Source organism: Equus quagga, chromosome 12, assembly GCF_021613505.1.
Source record: "Equus quagga isolate Etosha38 chromosome 12, UCLA_HA_Equagga_1.0, whole genome shotgun sequence".
NCBI classification, from domain to species: domain Eukaryota; kingdom Metazoa; phylum Chordata; class Mammalia; order Perissodactyla; family Equidae; genus Equus; species Equus quagga.
In genome coordinates, this window is record NC_060278.1 from 42,551,008 (window position 1) to 42,573,241 (window position 22,234).

Consider the following 22,234-nt stretch of genomic DNA (forward strand, 5'->3'; position numbering starts at 1 on the left):
AGGCAGAATGTCAGAATAATTTTGAGAGCATATATTATAATCTCCCTTTGGAAGGAATAAAGACAATTATCTAACTTTCCACAGTTAAGCATTATAATGATGCTGTAAGAGTAAAGTAATACCCACAGTAGAGAATGTATAATTTGCAAATACTTAAAAGTAAAAAAAAGCTGGTAAATAACATGAAGAGCTGGAATTAAATAATTTATTATAAAGAAACTTTTCCCGTAAATCTGTTTCATCAACATACACAACATTTTACTGTATTCATGATTGGGGTAGGAAAACTTTTAAAATTACTGTGAAAAACAAGCATGAGATGCAGGTAACAACTTGTGGTTCTGTGCCCTAAAGAACTCTGATTTACACAAGAGGAATGTTGATTAAACAACTGACCAGGATAGTCAGTTAGAACTAAACCTTTCCTTCATTTCTCCAAATAAAAGGAGCAAAGGAAATTTGACACACTGGCTTTACTTTCAGATGTCAAAATTGGTCTGGTTAACTAATTAATTGAGACATTTTTAAATTCTATTTTCTATTCCTAAGTAACTAAATAAAAAGTGCTGATCAACAATGAATAAAGTAAAGGTGGAACTGTAATTCCATCCAATTCATTTTAAAATGTATTATTTTGAGAACCAAGTCCTTCTCCAAGCTAAGGAAATGAGATTTTCCTTTAAGGAACCAGTGCATTTTTAACAGATTCAGGAACTCGACTTGCATAGTAGTCATAATTCCTCAGCGTGGCCAGGACTCCGGCGGAGTTCATATGCTTCACTTCCTTGTTGTACTGAAGGGCATTTCCATGGATATCGGTTAACTTGCCTGCAGGACAAAAATCAATACAACATGAAGGGCTGGGTGGATCATTACGTTTCCAGCTATTTTTAAGTGCCTCTTGCATCCCCATGCAATAATATCTAATTGATTCTGGATAAAACAAGAAAGATAATGAGTATGGACCATAAAGGTGAAGTGTTAATTCACTTGAAATTTAAGACTACAGAGCAATTTTGACAAACTGAAGGGTAAGACATTCTTTTTCTCCCTGATTACAACAATTTCATTTAGCATTTTCAAGTTATATTTCTCAGTATCAATTAATTTCTCTTTTCCTGAGTTCATTACTTTTCCTATTGGTTATACTCCATCACCCCTATTCCCGTTTCCAAAAGTGTTTTCTTCATTCTACCATTTAATATTAAGGATTCATATGGCAAGAGTTTAAGTGAAGTATGTTCATAAAATATAACTGTATTATATTACAGTTCCATTTAACATTCTAATGAGAATTGATTGTGATGAATTTAACTTCCTTGTCATGTAATATGCTAATGAGGTAGTGATACAATAATATACTGGGAGAAATGATAGAATAAAAATCAAGTAGTTAAGAGCGGATGTGGCCTGATTTCTATCTGAAATTGAAAAATCATCTTACAATGTATATATTTGTAATACATTTTCAGTCAGATTTAAAAAAATCTAACTCTATGATTTTTTTTTAAAGATTTTATTTTTCCTTTTTTCTCCCAAAGCCCCCCACTACATAGTTGTGTATATTTTCAGTTGTGGGCCCTTCTAGTTGTGGCATGTGGGATGCAGCCTCAGCATGGCTTGGTGAGCGGCGCCATGTCCGCGCCCAGGATTCGAACCGGCGACACCCTGAACTGCTGAAGCGGAGCAGGCGAACTCAACCACTCGGCACATGGCAGGCCCCTAACTCTATGCTTTCTAGCACCAGTACTGAGATATTTACCCATATTGGCTTAAAAGAAACTAAGTAAGGTGATGATAAGGATAATGAATATTTTACTTTTCAAGAAAACCCTAAAAGCATTAAAGCTATAAATTAATAAGGTTTAATTAAAGTAACCGTATGCAGATCAAGGTCCAAAAGAGAAACTATAACTAAGGAAAAATGAATTTGCTGAAAATCTACTTTCTCACCTCTGAAATGCAGGGGTTAATAATGTCTAACTTTCCTTCTAACTTTTATATTCTAAGAGTCTAGGAAAAGTAATACTAGAGAAATATTATGTCTTAGTGTAATATAAAAACTGTAATTCCCCAAAATAAAATGGACTAACCTCCCACAGCATGTAAAATAACTTCTGGCGCACAAGTATCCCACTTCTTACATCCAGGACTTGCAAATACATAAGCAGAGGCTTTGCCTTCAATCAGCTGAAGAATCTGTAACATTAAAGATAATAATTATCCCTCAACTATGACATACTGAGGTACAAATAAGAGAAATTGCTTGTTTCTTTCTTTCTTTCTTTTTTTTTGAGGAGGATTAGCCCTGAGTTAACATCTGTTGCCAATCCTCCTCTTTTTGCTGAGGAAGACTGGCCCTGAGCTAACGTCCATGCCTTTCTTCTTCTACTTCATATGTGGGATGCCTGCCACAGCATGGCTTGACAAGTGGTGCCATGTCTGCACCCGGGATCTGAACCAGTGAATCCTGGGGCGGCCGAAGCAGAATGTGAGATCTTAACTGCTGCACCACCGGGCCGGCCCTACTTGTTTCTATTAAGTATATTTCAATTCCTCTGTCATACTCAACTTAGGATAAAGCCTTTAGCAGGTTTAAATGACACAAGCATATGAAGAACTATCTAGGATACATGCATAATAATATAGTGATTTGAGAGGAAAAAAAGTGGTCAAATCAACTACAAGGAGGATATGTGGATAGTCTCCATATTCCAAGTTAGATAAAATAAAGTGTTTCTTATGTTGTTTTTCTTTCTTATTGTAAGAGCAATATATATTTATTGAAGAAAAATTAAAGTTTTTTCATCTCGTAAAAAGTTGACCATTATTATATAAAGGATAGAGAAATATCAACTAGTGTAATAATGTATAAATTGTAATAAGTTCTAACAGCTGTATGATGCTGACTAGTTTAACAAGTAGTTTCATAAGTATTCGGATTCATATCTATTGCTGTTTCCACCACCAAAATATGAAGGTTTTTTTTGTGGTGAGAAAGATTTGCCCTGAGCTAAGATCTGTTGCCAGTCCTCCTCTTTTTGCTTGAGGAAGATTCACCCTAAGCTAATATCTGTTGCACATCTTCCTCTATTCTGTATGTGAGCTGCCACCACAGCAGGCCACTGACCAGTGGTGCAGGTCTATGCCTTGGAATCGAACCCAGGCCACTGAAGCAGAGTGCGCCGAACTTAACCACTAGGCCACCGGGGCTGGCCCCAAAATACGAATTTTTAAACAGTCATCTTAACAATTCCTATAATATTCACATAAAACTGAGGTCACTGATAGAAACTGCATCACTCAAAACAGTAACTTGCTATCAAGTTTTCATTAATCCCTTGACTTTTCTTTTGGTTATTCTGTGAGGTAATTAGTACTGTGAAACTCAAGAGTTCAAATATTCAGAGGAAGAGACCAGACTAGGAGAATGAAGAAAATCTCAGTGAACACAAAGTGACCAATTATTCCTTTCAGCACTATTCAAGAATACCTTCAAATGATCAAATCTTGCTGGCATTTAAGTAGAAGGTTTTTCTTTCATTTAACAAATATGTGTCAAGTTTTATTATGTGTCAAGAACTACTGGGTATATATATATATATATTCTTTTTTGTTTTTTGGAAGATTAGCCCTGAGCTAACATCTGCTTCCAATCCTCCTCTTTTTGCTGAGGAAGACTGGCCCTGAGCTAACATCCGTGCTCATCTTCCTCTACTTTATATGCGGGACGCCTGCCACAGCATGGCTTGCCAAGAGGTGCCATGTCCGCACCTGGGATCTGACCCAGCAAACCCCGGGCTGCCGAAGCAGAACGTACACACTTAACTGCTGCACCACGGGGATGGCCCTGCTGGGTATATTTTTTGAGGGGAGAAGGACCGCAGCCTTCATTAGATTCCGAAAGAGGTCCTTGATGTAAAAAAGTTAATAACTGCTCGACAAGGTGTTTCCACAGGAGAAAAAGGTAGGGGGTATGCAGGATGGGGACTTTGTTCCTAAGAACAGTGTCCCTTGGGAATAAAAAAGGGAGTGGGGTTTTGTGGTTATAAAATTAGGTTCGAAGAGAAATCATATTTCAGTGAATACCAGGAAAACATTTTTACTTTGAAATGTTTTAGACGTTTTTCAAAAGACTTATTTTTAAACGCCTACTTTTCATCCTCTTTTCAGCAAATGCTTTTAGAAAATCTAGAAATAGTTGATTATTGCTTCTAAAGGGTGGGTGAAGAGAAATGACTTCCATTCAGTTCAATGAATATTTATCATTTGCCTTCCCCATGCCAGGCACACAAGTGTGAAACACACATGTATCAGGAACTACATGCAGTTCAGTATCAGCAGATCCTAAGTGTGAGTGGGGGATGACAGAAGATAAGGCTTGGGGGCATTCAGGGGTCAGGATATAGAGGAATTTACATCCCATTCTCATAAGCTTGGATTTTAAATTGTTGTGAAGGGGAGTCATCCAAGGTTTGGGGGCAGGGGAGTGACATATGGTAAGTTTTACATTTTTTTTGCGTGAGAAAGATTGGTCCTGAGCTAACATCTGTTGCCAATCTTCCTCTAATTTGTATGTGGAATGCCGCCACAGCAGGGCTTCATGAGCAGTGTGTAGGTCTGCGCCCAGGATCTGAACCCACAAACCCTGGGCCACTGAAGCCGAGCACACAAACTTAACCACTATGCCACTGGGCTGGCCCCAAAATATATCTATATTTTTTTTTGCTGAGGAAGATTTGCCCTGAACTAACATCTGTTGCCAATGTTCCTCTTTTTGGTATGTGGGTCACTGCCACAGCATGGCTGACAAGTGATGCAGGTCCACACTCAGGATCCAAACCCATGAACTCAGGCCGCCAAAGCAGAGTATGCCGAACTTAACGACTACGCCACAGGGCCGGTCCCATGTTTTGCATTTTTAGTTGCTTTAAGTGGCATTGTGGAAACTGGGATTGAACAGGAAGACCACTTTGGAAACTACTATAAAGTCTGGGTGAGAGATGATGATAGGTTTCAACTAGGGCACTGGCAGGTGAGATGGACAAGAGGAGACGTTAGGGAAGAATTAAGATATATAGGTAGGACCAAATTGATAGGATGTAAGGAAGGAAGGTGTCTAGGATGACTTTCAGGTGTCTGGTTGGAACAATTAGGAAAATGGTGGTGCCATTAACCAGACAGAAAACAGGGAGTGGAACACATCCAGGGGCAGGTAGAAGAGGATGAGTGCACACTGGGTGGGTTGAATTTGAGAGACCTGAAGGATGTCATCATGATGATACGTGGGGGGGGGCAATCAGATGAGAAGAGTTCAGGGCTAGGGATGTAGATCAAATTGTGTTCCATTTTACAATTTTCGCAGGAGGATGGAAGCCTAGCTGAAAGAATGAGGGAAGAATCCAGGAAGTCCCAGGCAGGCCCATCCTTAGAGCCTACAGGAGGAAGGGCTAGGGAGTAATCCTAGAGGGTCCTTGAGAAAACAAGGGCTAGCAAGAGGCACAGGGTCTTATCCTAATGATTTATATTACCACTGAACTCTCTCAGATTAAAAAGACCTGAAGCTTAACAGTTTTGTAAAACTCATATGTTGCTGAAATGTGCTTTTAATGGCAAATTACAACATTTAGTCCTTCTCTCAAACTCTTATTTGACATTTTTTAAAAGCTCAGTATTTCTTTCAATGATTCAATTGCATTTCAGAACTGATGACAGATGTTTTTCATACCTTATTTCCTGCTCCTCCCACTCGCAGCACGTCATCAGGGTTCATAGCAGTAACACAGTCACTAACCAACTTGTTGTTATGGGACCGGGTAGTTGTGATAATGTGTTTCCCAGCAGGCACTTCTTTCAGCTGAAACCCAAAGGCACCTAAACCTAAAACTCCCCAGATTGTCCTTCCCAGCACAGCATCTGGTCCTGCCTATGTAAACGAGTGAAACAATAGCAGAGCTTGTAATCATTTGGAGAAAACCGTTAGCCATAAGTAGTATACTTAGTTATGTTAGCATCATGATTTTTTAAAAATAAAAACATCATAATGTTATAAAGTACAACAACAATATCATCGACAAAGAAATTTTCCAAGAGAATCAACTAATTATTCTCCATGTTGTTTGGGTTAATAATTGGGTTTCAAAGATGCTGAAGGGAATTTTTGGTTATTCCCTGGAGTCCTCAGGAAAGGAAACATCATTTACTGATTCCTGTTCCTCTCAATCATCCAATGATGTCATTACTGTATTTGAGAATAGCTGTTTGTAAAAGGGACTGAAGTCCCCAGAAATGAAATATCATGTATTGATTACTACTTATCATTATCCAAGGAACAATAAGGCTACATTACTATGGGGATAGATAATGGCAATAATGTACTTTGCTGCCACAAGAGACAGAGTGAGCAACTCAATAGGTTAATACTGAAGAGCAGCCATGGATAATGGGGTCCAGCTCAGAGATTTTACTGACAATTGTGGTGGTAAAGTGACAACGATGATGCAATCTTAGAATCTGTAGTCTCCTTTGCAGAGCTCAAAGAATTTTCAACCACATTGTTGTAACTATATACTTCACCTAGAAAAACATAATCTGTAATTTCATGGACAATAAAACTGATGCATAAAATGATTAACACAAAGTCATCAAAATATCATCATATTAATATAGTAGACATATTGTAGACATGCACATATTTTGCTGAATACTAAACATGTGCCAGGTACCATTCTAAGTGCTTCACATGTATTATCTCATTTAATCCCCATGAATTAGGTATTAGCATTCTTGTTTTACAGATGAGAAAAATGATATTTGGGATCATTAAGCAACTTGACCAAGGACTCTAGGAAGATCATAACAAAACTCAGGCTTATCTGTGTTCAAAGTCAATATTCTTCATCACTACAGTATCCTAAGTTTACTTGTCAGCATGCTTTCAAACATGTCATCTTATTTGTCCTTCAGCAGTATCCTGGGTGCCCTGATAGTGGAATATGCTTATGTTGCAGGATGGATTCCCTTGGAAGCAGACTCTGAAATAGGTTGGATGTTTATGAAGGAGTGCCTTTGGGATCAACACCTGTGGAAGGGAGGGAAAGCAATGTGACCAGACAGAGGGAGAAATTGAGCTGTGATACAGACTCAACAACAGCTTCAGCAGACCCTGTGGGGAGCTCTGGAGCTAGAATGGTCCTTCAGGGTTGTACCAAATTGGAGCAAACGATCAGGCCTTTATACCACTGCAATAATCAGTCACTGGAAATGGACAGCCTTGGGGAAGGACATGTCCCTGGGCGAGGAAGCTCTTTACAGGTGAGGAATCCCCGAAGAGGCTGACAGCTGAAGGCTGTCTCATGATAGTACTCTTGCAAAGGAGGCAAGAAAGGCACCAAAGAACAAGCATCAGGTGCTCAACATATGATCCTGTGCTTCCTCTGGACTGTCTCGAGTCCACGCTACAGGAGAGGCTGGAACCTGAGAAGTAGGGATGGGCTCTGTGGTGGCTCTGCCTGCTCATTAGGCTTAGCTTGATTGCTGAGACTAATTTCATGCTCTCAAGAAACCTATTTATTAATTCAGCTCTCCAGTTATCCTGAAAAAGAAAAGGAAAGCATACTAAATAGTGGACTTGAGTATTCTGGTCCCTAAAAAGTGCCATTTCCTCTGTAAATGAATATGTAGGCAAAGAGAATGGGACCAGGGAATCTGCCGCCCTGGTGAGGGACATGCAATCCCATGAGGCAGCCAGCTAGCCTTCCTCTGCGCTCCCGATCTCTCAGTCTCTGTCACTGTCTTTCTCCTCCAAAGGCTCCACACCGACTTTCTGAGGGTAACAAAGGCTAACATTTTCACCTTACTGCTGAGTTAACTAAGATTCATAATGGCTAAGAAGCTAGGTCTGATACAAAGATGGTCTGGGCCTCTTTACACTAAGCCACGCTGTTTCCTTTAAGCGCCTCCCAGCTTCAGTATCTGTTAGAAGCAATAATAAAGTTTGAATTAAGTCTTTTATCTGGCTCAAGAGAGCAATCTAGAGTAATGGGTCAGAGCTTGGACTGGGGTTTGAATTCCAGATCTGCCATTGACCAACTGGCTGACTGAGGGCAAGTTACCTGCCTCAGTTTCCTCTTCTTTAAAACAGGATACTAAAATTACCTTTAAAACCTTAAAGGGAGTATTAAATGAGATAATGCATGTGAATCCCTTGAGTCTGGCACTACACAGTAAGCTCTTGATAAATTTTATTATAATGAGGATGATGATTTAAAATCGAATATTCAGCCTTGTATACTACCAACAGAGCTGAGCACTTTTCTACTTGTAACAAATTTTAAGGCATAAGCAAGAGAGAAGGAAGAGAGAGGAAAAAGAGAGTGTACAGAGGGAATGTGGCGCAGGGACAGGTAACAAAGGGGAGAAGCAGGACAGGAGAAAACGAACCAGTATGTGGGATGGACAATGTCTCCCTGGGGTACAACTAGTTGCCCACCTCTTTTCTATCTACTAGTGGAGCCAAAACCCTAGCTATTTTTCTCACCTTTGCTTCACTCCTGTGTTCCCTTAACTTCTGCTTTTCATTGTTCTGTGGAAAATGAATACAATTTTTCTAATCTCAGAAAAAAGTGAGGAAAATTAACAACTCCTATCTTTTTTTGATGAAACGTGCCATGCATTACAATGTTGTGTCTGAATTAAATGTCCCTCTTTTACATAATAGTATTAACTTACTTTAAAGTTTACAAACGTAATAACCACAAACTTGTGCCTGCATATAATACTATATAAACATGAAAGTTATATTAAAAGAATTAATGGACACATAAGCAATTCAATATGAGACTTTCCCAATGATGCATAACTATTTTTGCTAAATAACCAGAAGAAGCTCATGATTATAAATAAAAAGTTATAATCATATAAATGGCATAAAAACAAATTTATTTTAAAATTAGAGATTAATCCTGCTTTTAACTCAAACTGGAAATTCAGAAGTAATAGTCCCCACTCTGGGTACTTTGTTTTTCCAAAGTTCTATCAAGGTCACACTAACGTAAATACCTTAAATATTTTATATCAACAAGTTCCTTTAACATTTAATGTGATTTAATAGCATAGTCCTGCTTTGGAATTACATTAGTCTCTTGCTTCTAAGGAAGACAATTTCTTGGGAGGATAATAGAAAGTCAAAGCAGATTAGAGAGACAAAATGACAGAGAAGAGTACAAGAGCATTTGCAGTTCTGTTATCAACGCTGACTATAATTTAGGCACTACGTAGTATTACCTGGAAAACAACATGGCTAGCATCTTTTCCTGGTTGAAATGGTTCATTTCTTCAATGTGCTTCAAGAACCACCTGTAAATCAGGTGTCTCAATGACCAGGCTAATCAAGAACCGCATCAGTAATTCCCAAACTTTTGATTTAAATCATAAGGTGTACATAAAAAAATATACGTAATACATAGGGTGTGTCTGTGTACACACACATACATACATATATATTCCTGGTATCGATGCCCCCAGAGGTTCTGATTCAATAGGTCTGGGGTGTGACCTCGGAATCTATATTTTGTATAGCTTCCCAGATGATTGCACATGCAACCGAGCAAGAGATCACTGAGTTAGATAACATCAGGACTCATATAACACTATAATCATTTATCTAATGAAATATTTTTGCATCACTTCTAGTAATACCTGGTAGTTGTAATATGGCTGGTTAATAACTCCTGCTATGGCTTTTCCTTCATAAGCAATTCCAATAAGAACTGTTACATTGTCAAGAAGACCTATAAAGAAGAAATGAACAGCAATTATATAAATTTCTCATGTTATGACTCATCATCAGCACGTCAATTGCTCCAAGTTATTTTTGCAGTAAAGGTAAGGAATTTGCAATGATTCATCCACGATCAATCCTACTTCTGGCAAAATGCACAAATTATATGAGAGAGCTGGCCAGAGACAGAAGCAAGGTCTACAGCCACATAACTGAATTGATATACATCGTCTCATTAGTAGGATTTGTAAACCAATTAAATAAACCAGCCATAAATCTGCAGCCATTATCATTAGATTCCTCTGTGCCCCCTCTGCCAACAACCAACTCACTCCTGTCTGTTGGATCACTCTCTATTCCAGGATTCTTCTCTAGACTTGTGTTTCAAGCCTCTGAAGGAAGGTTCCTCAAAGTGGGTCCGTGGACTATCCAGCAGCACTAGAATTAACTGGTGTCACTTTTACAATACAGACTCTCCGGCTCTTTCCCAGAGCCAGTGAATCAAAATCTCTGGAGGTGGGGGTCAAGATCTAAACAAGCTGTCTAGGTGCTCTGAGACATACAGAACCTGTCTAGAGCTTCCCTATTTCTGAATGGAGTATAGAGATGTTTTCAGTGCACACACCTACATACACACGCACACACACACACACACACACTGCGTGATTCACTCATTATGGATTATGTCTCATCCAAGGATAGAGAGTTTTTCTAGTCATTATGAGAAATTTTCTCTTTTTTTAAGCCATGAAGCTGAGAACCAACAGAAGAAAATCTACATAGATCTTTATTTCAAAATAACTCTAAGCCTATGCTATGCTCCTAAAACCTAACACTCTGGCTCTAAGCCTGGTCTTTCTTAATGTTGCCAATTTTATTTTAATTTGCTGCTTTCTAATTTTTCTCATCTTAGATAATTTCGGGAAGGAGAAATATTGCACGGTTTCCAAACTCATCTTTAAAGGAGAGGCTGTGAAGCGAGAAGGGGTTGACAGACGAGGGGAGAGCGAGTGGGATGGGCATGGGATGGTGGTGGTGGCAGAGCAAGGGCAGTACAGCCATGCTTCTCATCATTTTTCTACCCCAATAAAGCCAGGGGTTCCGTATAGTTCCTTTGGCAACACTGGTTTAGTGTTAGTTATTCTCATCTGAGGGACCCGAGAATTGTGGGGCTGGTAGACTGTGTGGGGGCAGCTATTTGAAGGTGATGAATTTCCTCCCTCTGTCTTGACAATCACTGATGTATGAGTTAGCTAGGATGAGCATAAATACAGTTTTAGGGCTCAGACACAAACTATGATACAAGGTTTTCGTACAACATATGCAATATAAAATGTCTACAACTAAACATCATATACTAGTCCTCCTGCTATCAAATACAAATACAAAAGGGATACCAGCCTTCAGTATATTCCTTGGTACCATCCAGAGGATCAACCCACACCACAAGCTAAAAAAAAAAAAAGATTTAAATAGATTAGCTAAAACTGCCCTTGTTTTCATTTTTGAAATTATATTATGGATGACTTAAGCCAATGTTGTCAGTTTTGTGACAGTAAAGAAACTCTGTTTTGTAATCATGGAAAAAGTCCCATTTAAATTAGAGAAAAGTCTGATTTAAGAATTTTAAATATGAAATGTTTAACTGATCAAGGTTTACCGTCACCTGAATACTAAACACAGTGCCATGAGCAAGCTGAGCTTCAATGGTGGTACAAGGAAAACTTTGAAGTGGCACCAAAAATGATTTGAACAATGTGTGGTTGTATTTTTATATATAAATGCTCATTAAAAAAAATAAAGACAGTCTGATTAACTTAGGGACACTACTTATATATGACAAAGAAAAACGAACGGTTATAAAACTGACAGTGACTAAAAAAGAAATCCATTCTACTTAGGACTTTTAACATGATTCAGGATACACCATCATTAACCACCAGAATTACAATGCTTGATATGAATTAGTGAGTGAGGACATGTTTCTGTTGGAAGACATCATGTCTTGTTTTCTTTGTATTTTCCAAACCACAGAGCAAAGTGCCTTCTCATAGTACGTATTCAATGAATGTGCTAAATAAATTAAAATTTGAAAACTAAAGAAGTATGATCGTTATCTGAGGACCTAATTTCAGCGACTATAAAAAGTAAGCGAGGTGACTTTTATGGCCTTCCAAAAATAAAAGGTAATGATTTGTTTCATCTCCTTCCAGCCCCAATTACCAATGAAATGTTTTACTACCAAATCTACTAAATAACAAATTAGATTTTCTCCCTAAAAGTATTTTTAATAATAGTTTTTGAGTGGAGAAGAAACCAACAGGATGAGAAACTGAACTCTAAATTAACAGGTCAGATGTTCCATATGGTTGTCTGACACTCCCATGTTGGCTCTGAAAGATTTCAAGTTGCTGGTTGTCCCTATTTTACAACTACCAACTGTTCATCACTACAGGCAAATCTCATTTCCTTTACTATGGCAAAAATGGAAGAGTAACAGAGAGTTAAGTCATAACAGGGATCATACATCTTCTTCTTTAATAGAACTGTACTGTGACGGGCACGGTTGCTTCAATATCTCCTCCCACTGACCATCTTCAATCAGCTCTTGATCCACGTCTTCAGGAGGCAGATCCTAAAGCAGAGAGCACTGATGGTTACTGAAGCTGTTTAGCGTCGCCAGGGTACCCTCTGTCTCAGTAGCAGAAGAAACACAGCATCATAGTTTTTACTATTCTTTCCTATTTACAATTTATGTTCAGAGCTTTAAAGCAAACCAAATAAAATTGCAAAACCGACCATATATGTCCCATCAAAGTTGATGACAAAGAATCCCAGCTTCATTATCCCAAACAGAGTTCAAAAAGCAAAGAATTTTTAAGTATTGTAAACCTATTTAAATAATAGGCTCTGACATCAGATACTTCTCCTCTCTCAATTACATGAGATGTCAACTCCTTCACTTTCACAGTGTTCTAGTCTTTGGATAAGTGTGCAAGTAAGCCTAATTTAAAACAAAAACAAAAACAGAAATGACAAAACCCACTTTATTCCAAAGTTCTAGAACTCTGCCCATCTTATAGTTTGTATGCTGAATATTCTAACAGTAACCATATCTTTTATGGTCAAGAATTGAGACATCTGGCCTAGAAATTGATGAAAATATTTTATGATCAGACATGTCCTTCAAGTCCAAGGAAGACAATAATCATTTTTCTGATAAAATACCAAATAATAAGCTTGCAATCATAATAGTGGTATACAAATCATTAAAGTGGCAATTATAAATCCATACGGTAAACAGGCATTAAAAAAATATTCTATCCCTGACAAGTTTTACCTCTTCTCCTATAATTGTTAGTTTGGGGAACTTCCGGGCCAGTGAAGAACATATGCTCATTTGTACCAATCGGTCAGCTTTGGTCTGCAGGTCTGTCGCAGAGGTCTGCAACAGAGAATGCAAATTTTAGCAGCATTAACATGAAATAAGTTGTCCTCTGATATCTAACGCATGAGTGTCTATATCATTTAAATTACACTGTTTTTAGATTCATGGAACTTACACCAAATAAGTCAACAAGTTTTTTGGCTTAGTTTTTCTCATGGGATTTATAGTGGTTAATTTTTGGAAAGGAGCTTTTAAATTATGAGAACATTTTCTCCCCAGTTCAGAAATTCCTTTCATAAAATCTCTAGATCAATCTTTTGCTCAAACAGGTTAAGAGACAGGAAATTCATAACTTTTCAAGGGAGTCAAAGGTAAAAGCTGTACCTTTAGTTATTTGAAAGGTGTTCCTTATATGGATCCTTCTATAACTTCCACTCACTAATCCTAATCCTAATAATTCAAGAGGTCCTCAGGATGATACACTGGTGTATAGAAAGAATTCTATTTCTAAAATATAAAAAATATGAAAATGAATGCAGTAATATTTAATAGCTCCCTTATGGCATTCTTGCTCAATCCATGTCAGATAGCTATGCCAGTGGAAGACAGCGGAAGATCACATAACTGACAGATAACCACAACCTCCTTTGTTGGTTTGCTTTCAGAGAATTATGACATGTTGCAATTTATATATGCCTGGTTAGGTGGATTTAGAGATTATATTATCTTAAATAGAATTTTTACAATACTTTATATTGAGATAAGGAATGATTATGAAAATAAAAGTTTTTTATGCCACACAAGTTTGCTGGTTATCTCAATGCAAAGTACTATTCTGCTAGAACCTAGTACCACAAAGCCAGAGATCTTTGTTTTATTCCCTAAAGAACTATGTCTGGCACACAGTAGGTGCTCTATAAATATGTGCTGAATGAAACTTCTGAAAAGAAGTGATGCACTCAAATTCATGAGATGACTTATATATCAATCAAGTTTAGAGACCACTGCTCTAGAGAAAAAAAGACATATTGACAGCCATTCAACTATACGAGGAAAGCTTTCCCAACTCTTTTCTTCTCTAGAATAAGTATTTCCTGCTCTTTCTACTGACACAGTGCCAGGCTTCATCATTCTAAATACTTTGTGATAAATCTGATTTTGCCCTGTCTCATTCAAAATAAAATGTCAACAAGTGGATATTAAGTACTGGAAGTTAGAAGTGCCTGTCCAGTACAGAGGACAGTGAGGTTATGACATTTTTTCTAACTTGAACCCTAAATTTCTATTACTCCTTAGCTATAGGCTACAAAGTGGTATATCTTAATATAATCACAACATAAAATCATTTAAACAAAATGAGTGATGCTAAGGGAAAGATCTGGAAAGAAATGATCCAAAATATTGGCAGTGCTGGCATGATGGATAATCTTTCACTTTTCAGTTTTTTCCTGAAAGTTGCTATATTATATTGTTGGTTTATCACTGAGCATGTTTGTGGTCAACTAAAACCTCTTTTTAAAATAAATTTGATTCAGATTTACCACTTATGACTTGAACATGAATATAAGACTTTATAATTATATCTGTTATAATATCCTATTGGATTTGGTCCACTTTTCTCTGAGTTTGCAACTACACTGAGTTTACAACTATACACTGAAGAATACTTATTCTGTGATCCAATACATTAACTACCCCTTCCAGCTAGATTTTATTGACACATTTGATTAAGTATGTTTCCTATATCCTCCTTATCCACAATATTTTTGAGAAGATGAATTCAATGAATTTTTAAACTATTTAGGTTAATGGCTAAAGAGAAAAGAACAGAGTCAGGAACAGAGTCCTATGAGCTGTCACTAACTATCTTTTCCAGGTTGAAAATGAATTAAAATTTTGGGATAACATTGCTCACCTAGTTATAAATATACTTAACAGAGGCTCAGGATGGGTAACAGGTGAAGTCATCTCTCTATTTATTAATAGCTTGAATCTTCTTTGAAAATGGAAAATGAGAGCCCGTGAAAAGTTTCTTTCTGAAATCAAGATATCCTATACTATCAAGCCCATAAATCTATCAAAACAGGAAATGAGATTTATTTCACTTGTTCTTGTGATTTTTATTCTTAATTTTTAAAAGCAGTTACATTGAATATCCTATAATTAGCTTATATGAACTTATTACTAAGTTGCTTTTTACTCATATATATGGTCCTTATTTTTTTTTATGCTAACAGCCTTAGACAGATGCCTGACATCATACAGGAGTAACTTAATTATGACTCTATTTCAAGTCATGATAATGTTTATGGTTAATTATATCCTATCATTTTTCTCTCTCAGGTAAAATTATAATACAATCTTCCTTAAAAATTATGATAAAAACTTAATATATAGACACGTTTAAAATTTGAAATGTGAAATAATAAGCAAACCTTGCGGAAGAAATTATACTTTAAACTAGAGCACAGGCATGGTAGAATTTCTTTTAAGAATCAACTATCACTATAAACTGTCTTTCTGATAATTTACCTAAGTTTTTAATTACCATACTGGAAAGAAAAACTTTGTTTTGGGTTTCTTTTCCATGAAGAAAAGAAAACTTAAAGGTTTGCATATAAGAGATACTTCTTTAAATGCCAAATTTTATCCAACATGTCAAGTTCACTAACTAAGGATTGCATTGCTTGGCATATAATAGATTACTTTGGGATTTGAAGCTTGGTTACAATGCTCTAGGCCCGGACAGTGGTGAGAAGGCCCAGTCATATAAATAAAGGTTTGGATGTAGGAAGTCTGGAGTCATTTTCAAAGAAGAAACAGAGTCCATTTGAACTACGGGTCTTGTAATCAAGGGAGACATTGATCATTTCAAGTATTAAAGTCTGTCTAGATTATTACATCCTTTAGCCAAATCTTAAGGAATAAAAATAAAGTCAGTATGAAATGAGATGAGACTTCCAGTACCTTCTCCACGATACCCAGGTCACCTTCAGCAATAACACGTCTGACTATCGCTCCTGCCTTCTGAGCAATAGAATATGCTGAGGCTACCAACCGCATCAACACAGTGTGACTGGAAGCCATGACAGGCCCTAAAGGGAAATTCAGAGAATGTTTTGTTACTTTCAAAGACAACTTAAACTGGTTTCATTCACTTGAATTCAATTCAATACATAATTTATTGAGTGCTTACTAGGACTGCCCCAATTAAACGTCTAGGTTCTTTAATAAATATTTACTAAAAAAGACTTGGAAAAAACACCATTTCAGCATTAGCTCTCTCAATAAACCCTATAGTATTCTCTGCAGATGGGACATGTTGAGGCATGGGGAAACTGGCCCAAGCCTAGGAGCAGGTGAAAAAGTTTTACACTGAGGTGTGTAATATGCAGAGGTTGTGGAAGGTGCTTCAGGGGCTAAAAATATAAGATATAACATCTGCCTTTGAGGAGCTAATATTTTGGTGGATTGGGAGTAAAATATTGTAACCTAAAGTCTATAACATAAAACTGGTAAGTGCCAAGAGACGTATGAAAAGCATAAGGGATGTGGTGTATGCGTGTGGAGTAATTAAAAAGGGGAGGGATTGCATGTGATTACAATTAGTTTCTCAAAATCAATGAATATTCCCTTAGAGATTAAATACCATTTCATCTGCTGGTTATTTACTACCATCCTCAACAGTAGCTGAATAAAGAGAACAACCAACATAACTAATTGCAGTGAAGACCAATCATCTGGAAAAGTAGTGAGTGTCAGAGTAGTCCCCAGCTCCAATGAAAAACATGGAAAAAACAGCCTTTGGGATCAAGCATATTCCTCTTTGAAAATTCAAATTTGGATCCTGCAATTTTAGTGACTGTGCTGATGCTGGGATGCGCCACCCAGACTCCCTTCTGGGCTCAAGGACTTATTTCCCCACCTGCTGAGAGTGCCGCCAACAGATGGCCTTTAGCTGTCACCTTTCTTGGGGAATTCACCTGCTGAGAAGAGTCACTTCACCTGAAACTGGTCAACAGGGAGGTTCAAAGGCCACTCCCCAACTGGGCTGGGGCCCCAACTCTGATGAGCTCATCCTACTTCTGAATGCCCAGTGGGGTCGGCTGAAGCCTTAGCTGAGACTGCATCATGGCCCAACTTTTCCCACCACCCTGGGCATTCCTACTTCTTTCCCTTCCCTGCCATAGCTGATCCCAAGAACACTCCCTCATAAACCTCTTGTACTTTATCCCTGCCTCAGAGGGCTTACAGGAAACCAAACCCCACCTCTAATCAAATCAAGACAACATTATCTCAATGCAATAAGGGAACACGATACAGAATATAAAGGACACTATAAACCTCAATTCAGCAAGAATCACCATTCTATCACAAATTTCTGAACGCAGCTTTGATTTGATGTGTCTTTTCACCCCTTTACATGTTTTTTCTATCATCCTCATTCTATCCACAGGGATTATGAACATCAGTGAAACAATAAGCAAGTGAACTGTTTGAAACCCTTTAGAAGGAAGACAGAATTGAAACTGATGTAAGGTAACGAATACCATACTGTGACCAATAGCTGTCTGGAATCAAGACGAAAATAAAATAAGTTTCTAGGTATTTGAATTCTGTTTATCCTATTACTTCATAACCAGGCTTTATCCATTTTCTTGGCATACTAGGTATTACACGTGGAAAAACTGGTTATGCTAATTACTAATTCAGGAATGCCTCAAAGAGAAAACCGGAGAAATGATTTAGCAAATACTTTGTTGGCCGTACCTTGACTCCCTTATATTCAGGACCAGCCATATATCTGACGTATTCTGCGCTGGGAAACATAGTTTTCAGGCAACTAATTTGTACTACCCAGGTGTCTTAACCACTGAGGGTATTTCAGTATGTGTTGGTATGCTCATTCAGTCCCCATGTTATATAAGATGCCATTTGTGAAAGGCAGATCATTTTCCGTCACTGTACAGTGTTGTTCTAACTTTTCACAGATATCATTTACCTTTGAGCCAGTTAGGTGATTATTCAAGCCTTGTCAGGCTTCATATATGACTAAACCACTTCCCCTTATGTTTGCCAAGTCCACAGTATTTCCTTCCAAAGAAACGTATTTTAGTTTTGTCTTTCTACCACGTTCCTTGTAAAATTACCATATTTACCAACCACCATTTAAACATAACATCAGTTTTATAAGAACGTAAAAAATGAGATTTGACGTAAAAGCACAACAATAACTTACAGAGATCCTGCAAATCACTTTTAGTTGGCAAATAAGAAAATATTTCTACCATCTTCTCTGCAGTACTTCTTTGGTCCAAACTGAATTAGTAATGAAATATTACTATCCCCTAGCCTAATATTTTTCTTACATATTTTTTAAACAAATGAATACAGTTTTGGCTCTTGGTATAAAGAAAATGTAGCCAGTCATATCAAAACACAAAATTCATAAAGGAGGTTCTCATTAGCCTTTTCAATTATGCCCCTCCCAGACCCCAAATGACAGTATCTGCTGCAAGGCCAAGAAACCACCAGCAAGTTGATAACTTCCTTACAGCAGTTCAGACTGTACCTCCTTCTCTACCAGTTTTACACCTTCTGGATCCTAAAACACTACCTTTTGTGAACTCCTCTTTCTGAAAGCTTACTCAAAAACAGCATAGTAGTTAAAGGCCCAGGCACTGGAGGCAACTGCCTGTGTTCAAATCCTGGCTCTGGCACGTATTAGCTGTGTGACCTTGGGAAAGCCGCTTGAATTCTTTGTGCCACACTCTGTAAAATGGAGCTAGCATAGGACTGTTGTAATTATTAAATGAGTAACACATATAAAACCCTTACAACAGTCCCTGGCAGAAAGTAAGCATGAAAAAAATACTGGTTAACCATGATTACTATGATTGTCCTCATTACTGGCTATCTTGCAGGGACATCAGGCAGCAATAAGGGCAAGGAATTCCTACAGCTTCTGCAATATTACTTGGACCCTGAGGATTAATATGATAACTAATATGAGCCTGAGTCACAGTACTGTTTCTTTTTTATAACATTCTGGGTTTGAGGCTTAGAGTACGTATGAGAAAAGGCTCTATAATACTTAAGGCAATCAACCCAACATCCTGTCTGTTTAAGAAGTCTTTACAGCTGCCGAGAGGGCTAGTTCAGAAGTATAAAAACAACAGGAATCAAACGATTCATTTCTTTTTCTCTCTCCCTCTTTTTAGGAAGATTGGCCCTGAGCTAACATCTGTGCCCATCTTCCTCTATTTCATATGTGGGACGCCTGCCACAGCATGGCTTGATGAGCGGTGCACAGGTTCACTCCCAGGATTGGAACCTGCAAACCTGGGGCCACCAAAGCAGAGCGCATGACCTTAACTGCTATGCCACCAGACCGGCCCCCAACCATTTCTTCTCATAGCCTAGGAGAGGTATCTTGAATTCAGTATAAAGGTGGTGAGCATATGAGGATTAGGATCTAAAAATGAACAATGAGTTCTAGATCAAAATACTAAGATTATTTCTTTTTGAACCTGACCAAATGATGCTGAAGTTCAAGGTCATCTGGAAAAATTAAAATGCGAGTGGGACAAATTCTGAAAAAAGAACAATGATACTCTCCTTACCAGTTATCAAAATATGACATAAAACTATAGTAATTAAAACAGTTTACTCCTGGGCAGAATTAGACAAATTAATGGAATCAAACAAATTTCAGAGATAGATCCCAAAACACTAAAGGTGGTATTTCAAATCATTAGCACTTGCTAATCTTTTAAAAAAAAAAAGTTGGATCTTTTCTGCATTCTTTACATCACAATACATTCCCGATGAATGCATGATTTTAAAAGTAAAGAATAAAGCCATAAAAGTATGGAAATAAAACATGGGTGAAATATTTTATAAATTTGGTTGACAAAAACTAAGAATCCATAAAAGAATATATTGATAAATTTGACTGCATAAAAATTAAAACGTGTATATAGCCAAAATACCATAAACAAAGCAAAGAGACAACTGACAAAATAGGAAAAAAAAAATTGTATCACATACTAGGCAAAGGAGCTAATTTCTGTTCCATAAAGGACTTTTATATATCAGTATGTAAAAGATGAATGATCCAATAGAAAAGGAGCAAAGGACACGAACAGGAAGTTCAGAGAAAAAGAAAAGCAATGGCCCATAAATATCTGAAATGCTCAGTTTCACTAATTATGAAAGAAACGCAAACGAAAACAATGAGAAACGACTGTTCATGTGTAAGACTGGCATAGATAAGAAAAAGTTTGCCCAGTGCCGGCTGGAGCGTGAGGGAACATGCTCCTGAACACTGTCAGCAAGGATGTAAAGTGGTGAGACCTCTTAGGAGGGTTCTGAAAACCGTATTAAAGGTAACATGTACAAATCTTTGGAACTAGCAAGTATATTCTCAGAGAAACCTAAACAAATCAAGCAAGTCTACAAATACGTGGAAAAGACAGTAGGAAGAAATCTGCTATTTTAATGAAATTTAATTTTAGGCGTAAGACAGTCTTTCAATCTGGGTGCAATAACGAACCCAATGTCTAGGTTGCCTTGGTATTTCTACACTATATAGCCATAAAAGATCCCAGATCACGAAAATAAAAGCACAAACAATTAAAACGTTGACATGCAAGAATCTAGGTCCGAAATCTGGGGAGGCAATCTGACTCACGTAAATTTTTTTCTTTTTAACGTAAATCCCTTGAATCTGCTCATATCTGTGCAAAAGGGCGGAGTTAAGGGACCAATAAACGACTCATATCTGCCTAAAGCCCTCGCCCTGAACCGCAGGGCAGAAACTTACTTACGGTGACAAGCCTGGAACGGTCAGGAGAAAGCCACTCCAGGGATAACCGAAAACGCGTTGTCGAGCCCCAAGTCCCTCGCTGTGTCCAGTACCGCGCTCTCTCCCCGTCAATAGGTCATTTCGGGATGTAGGACAAACCTACCCCAGCTACTGAGCATGCGGGAGATTCGGCGCAGGCGCAGAACAGCTACTGCCCCAGGGCCCCATCAGACTCCCGGTCCCTCGGAGAACTCCACTTCTCCGTGTTTTCTCCAAGCCATCCGTAGGCGCCAGTCACCTAATGTAAGGAGAAGAGTGTGTCTACTTTCAAAGGTTCATTCTGGTTTCAGGCGTCTTCTAGTCCACTTTGTACATACCGTTAACTCTTGAAATGTTCATTGGATTAGTGATATCGTCTGCAGTGGGAGGTGGCTGCTTAACCTCAAAGGGGATGCGTGGACTAGGTGTCCGTGGACTGGCTCCCGTGGACTGGCTCCCGGAGGTCCTAGACTTCTGCACCTCCGCCCCCAACAAACAACTTTATGCAGAATTGTGTTACTGATGCTTACCTTTTTTTTTGTTTAAGCATTCATCAGATTCTTAGGATCTGTAACCTTTTGCATTTGCCAGTCGATAAGTCCTGGGAGATTTTCCTCTCTTCCTGGCGTGGTATACCATGTCAATCTTTTTTTTTTCTTCCTTTTTTGAGACGCAAAAGGAAACCTACTTACGATTTTTATTGCACTGCCAAACGTAAAAACAAACAAAATTAAAAATTGTTCGTTTAAGCAATTACCATATATTTAAGGAGCACACTTTTTGTGCCTGCCTGTTTTTATGTGTGTGTGTTGGAGGGCCTACGTGCGTTGAGAACAGCAGAGACAATAGGCAACTATTTTTTTTAATACTAAAAAGCAGGGCACTATGATTAGAATTATAATATAAATAAACATAAACAACATAAAATAAGATGGCAGAGTTAATAGCAAACATGTCAGGTATAGCAATGAAAATAAATTGCTTAAACTCCTCCAATTAAAGATAGAAATTCTCCAGTTGATTAGAAAGCCAAATCCACTGTATTATCAGGCCAAATATTATTCAGGGCAAGAAAAGTTATCAAAGGGAGCTGTCATTTTGTATTGTTAAAAGTATCCTTTAGGGGCCGGCCCCATGGCCGAGTGTTTAAATTCGAGTACTCTGCTTTGGCGGCCCAGGGCTTCGTGGGTTCCGATCCTGGGTGCGGACCTGGCACCGC

General features: G+C 38.0%; 1 protein-coding gene across 3 annotated transcripts; it reads right to left on the reverse strand.

Moving 5' to 3' along the window:
• Nucleotides 1-183: 183 nt before the first annotated feature.
• BPNT1 (3'(2'), 5'-bisphosphate nucleotidase 1) lies at nt 184-21,138 on the reverse strand. Of its 3 annotated transcripts, none has more exons than XM_046679960.1 (10): nt 20,999-21,138; nt 16,137-16,264; nt 13,122-13,226; nt 12,309-12,416; nt 11,183-11,231; nt 9,700-9,791; nt 8,540-8,584; nt 5,729-5,926; nt 2,094-2,199; nt 184-828 (listed from the first exon to the last, which is right to left on the reverse strand). In XM_046679960.1, exons 2-10 carry the CDS (start codon nt 16,254-16,256, stop codon nt 680-682), a joined length of 972 nt encoding a protein of 323 aa, XP_046535916.1. In that variant the 5' UTR covers nt 16,257-16,264; nt 20,999-21,138; the 3' UTR covers nt 184-679. The 3 variants fall into 3 exon arrangements, with proteins under 3 accessions (XP_046535916.1, XP_046535917.1, XP_046535918.1); XM_046679961.1 differs by having other exon boundaries at nt 20,995-21,138; XM_046679962.1 differs by lacking the exon at nt 8,540-8,584.
• Nucleotides 21,139-22,234: the final 1,096 nt, after the last annotated feature.

Bases quoted from the DNA above. Each gene is read 5' to 3' on its own strand.
- BPNT1 (XM_046679960.1), bottom strand. From the start codon at position 16,256: ATGGCTTCCAGTCACACTGTGTTGATGCGGTTGGTAGCCTCAGCATAT. The intron at 12,417-13,121 runs GTAAAACTTGTC...TCTCTGCTTTAG, and splicing joins TAACAATTATAGGAGAAGAG to GATCTGCCTCCTGAAGACGT. The intron at 2,200-5,728 runs GTATGAAAAACA...TTAATGTTACAG, and splicing joins TGGGAGGAGCAGGAAATAAG to ATTCTTCAGCTGATTGAAGG.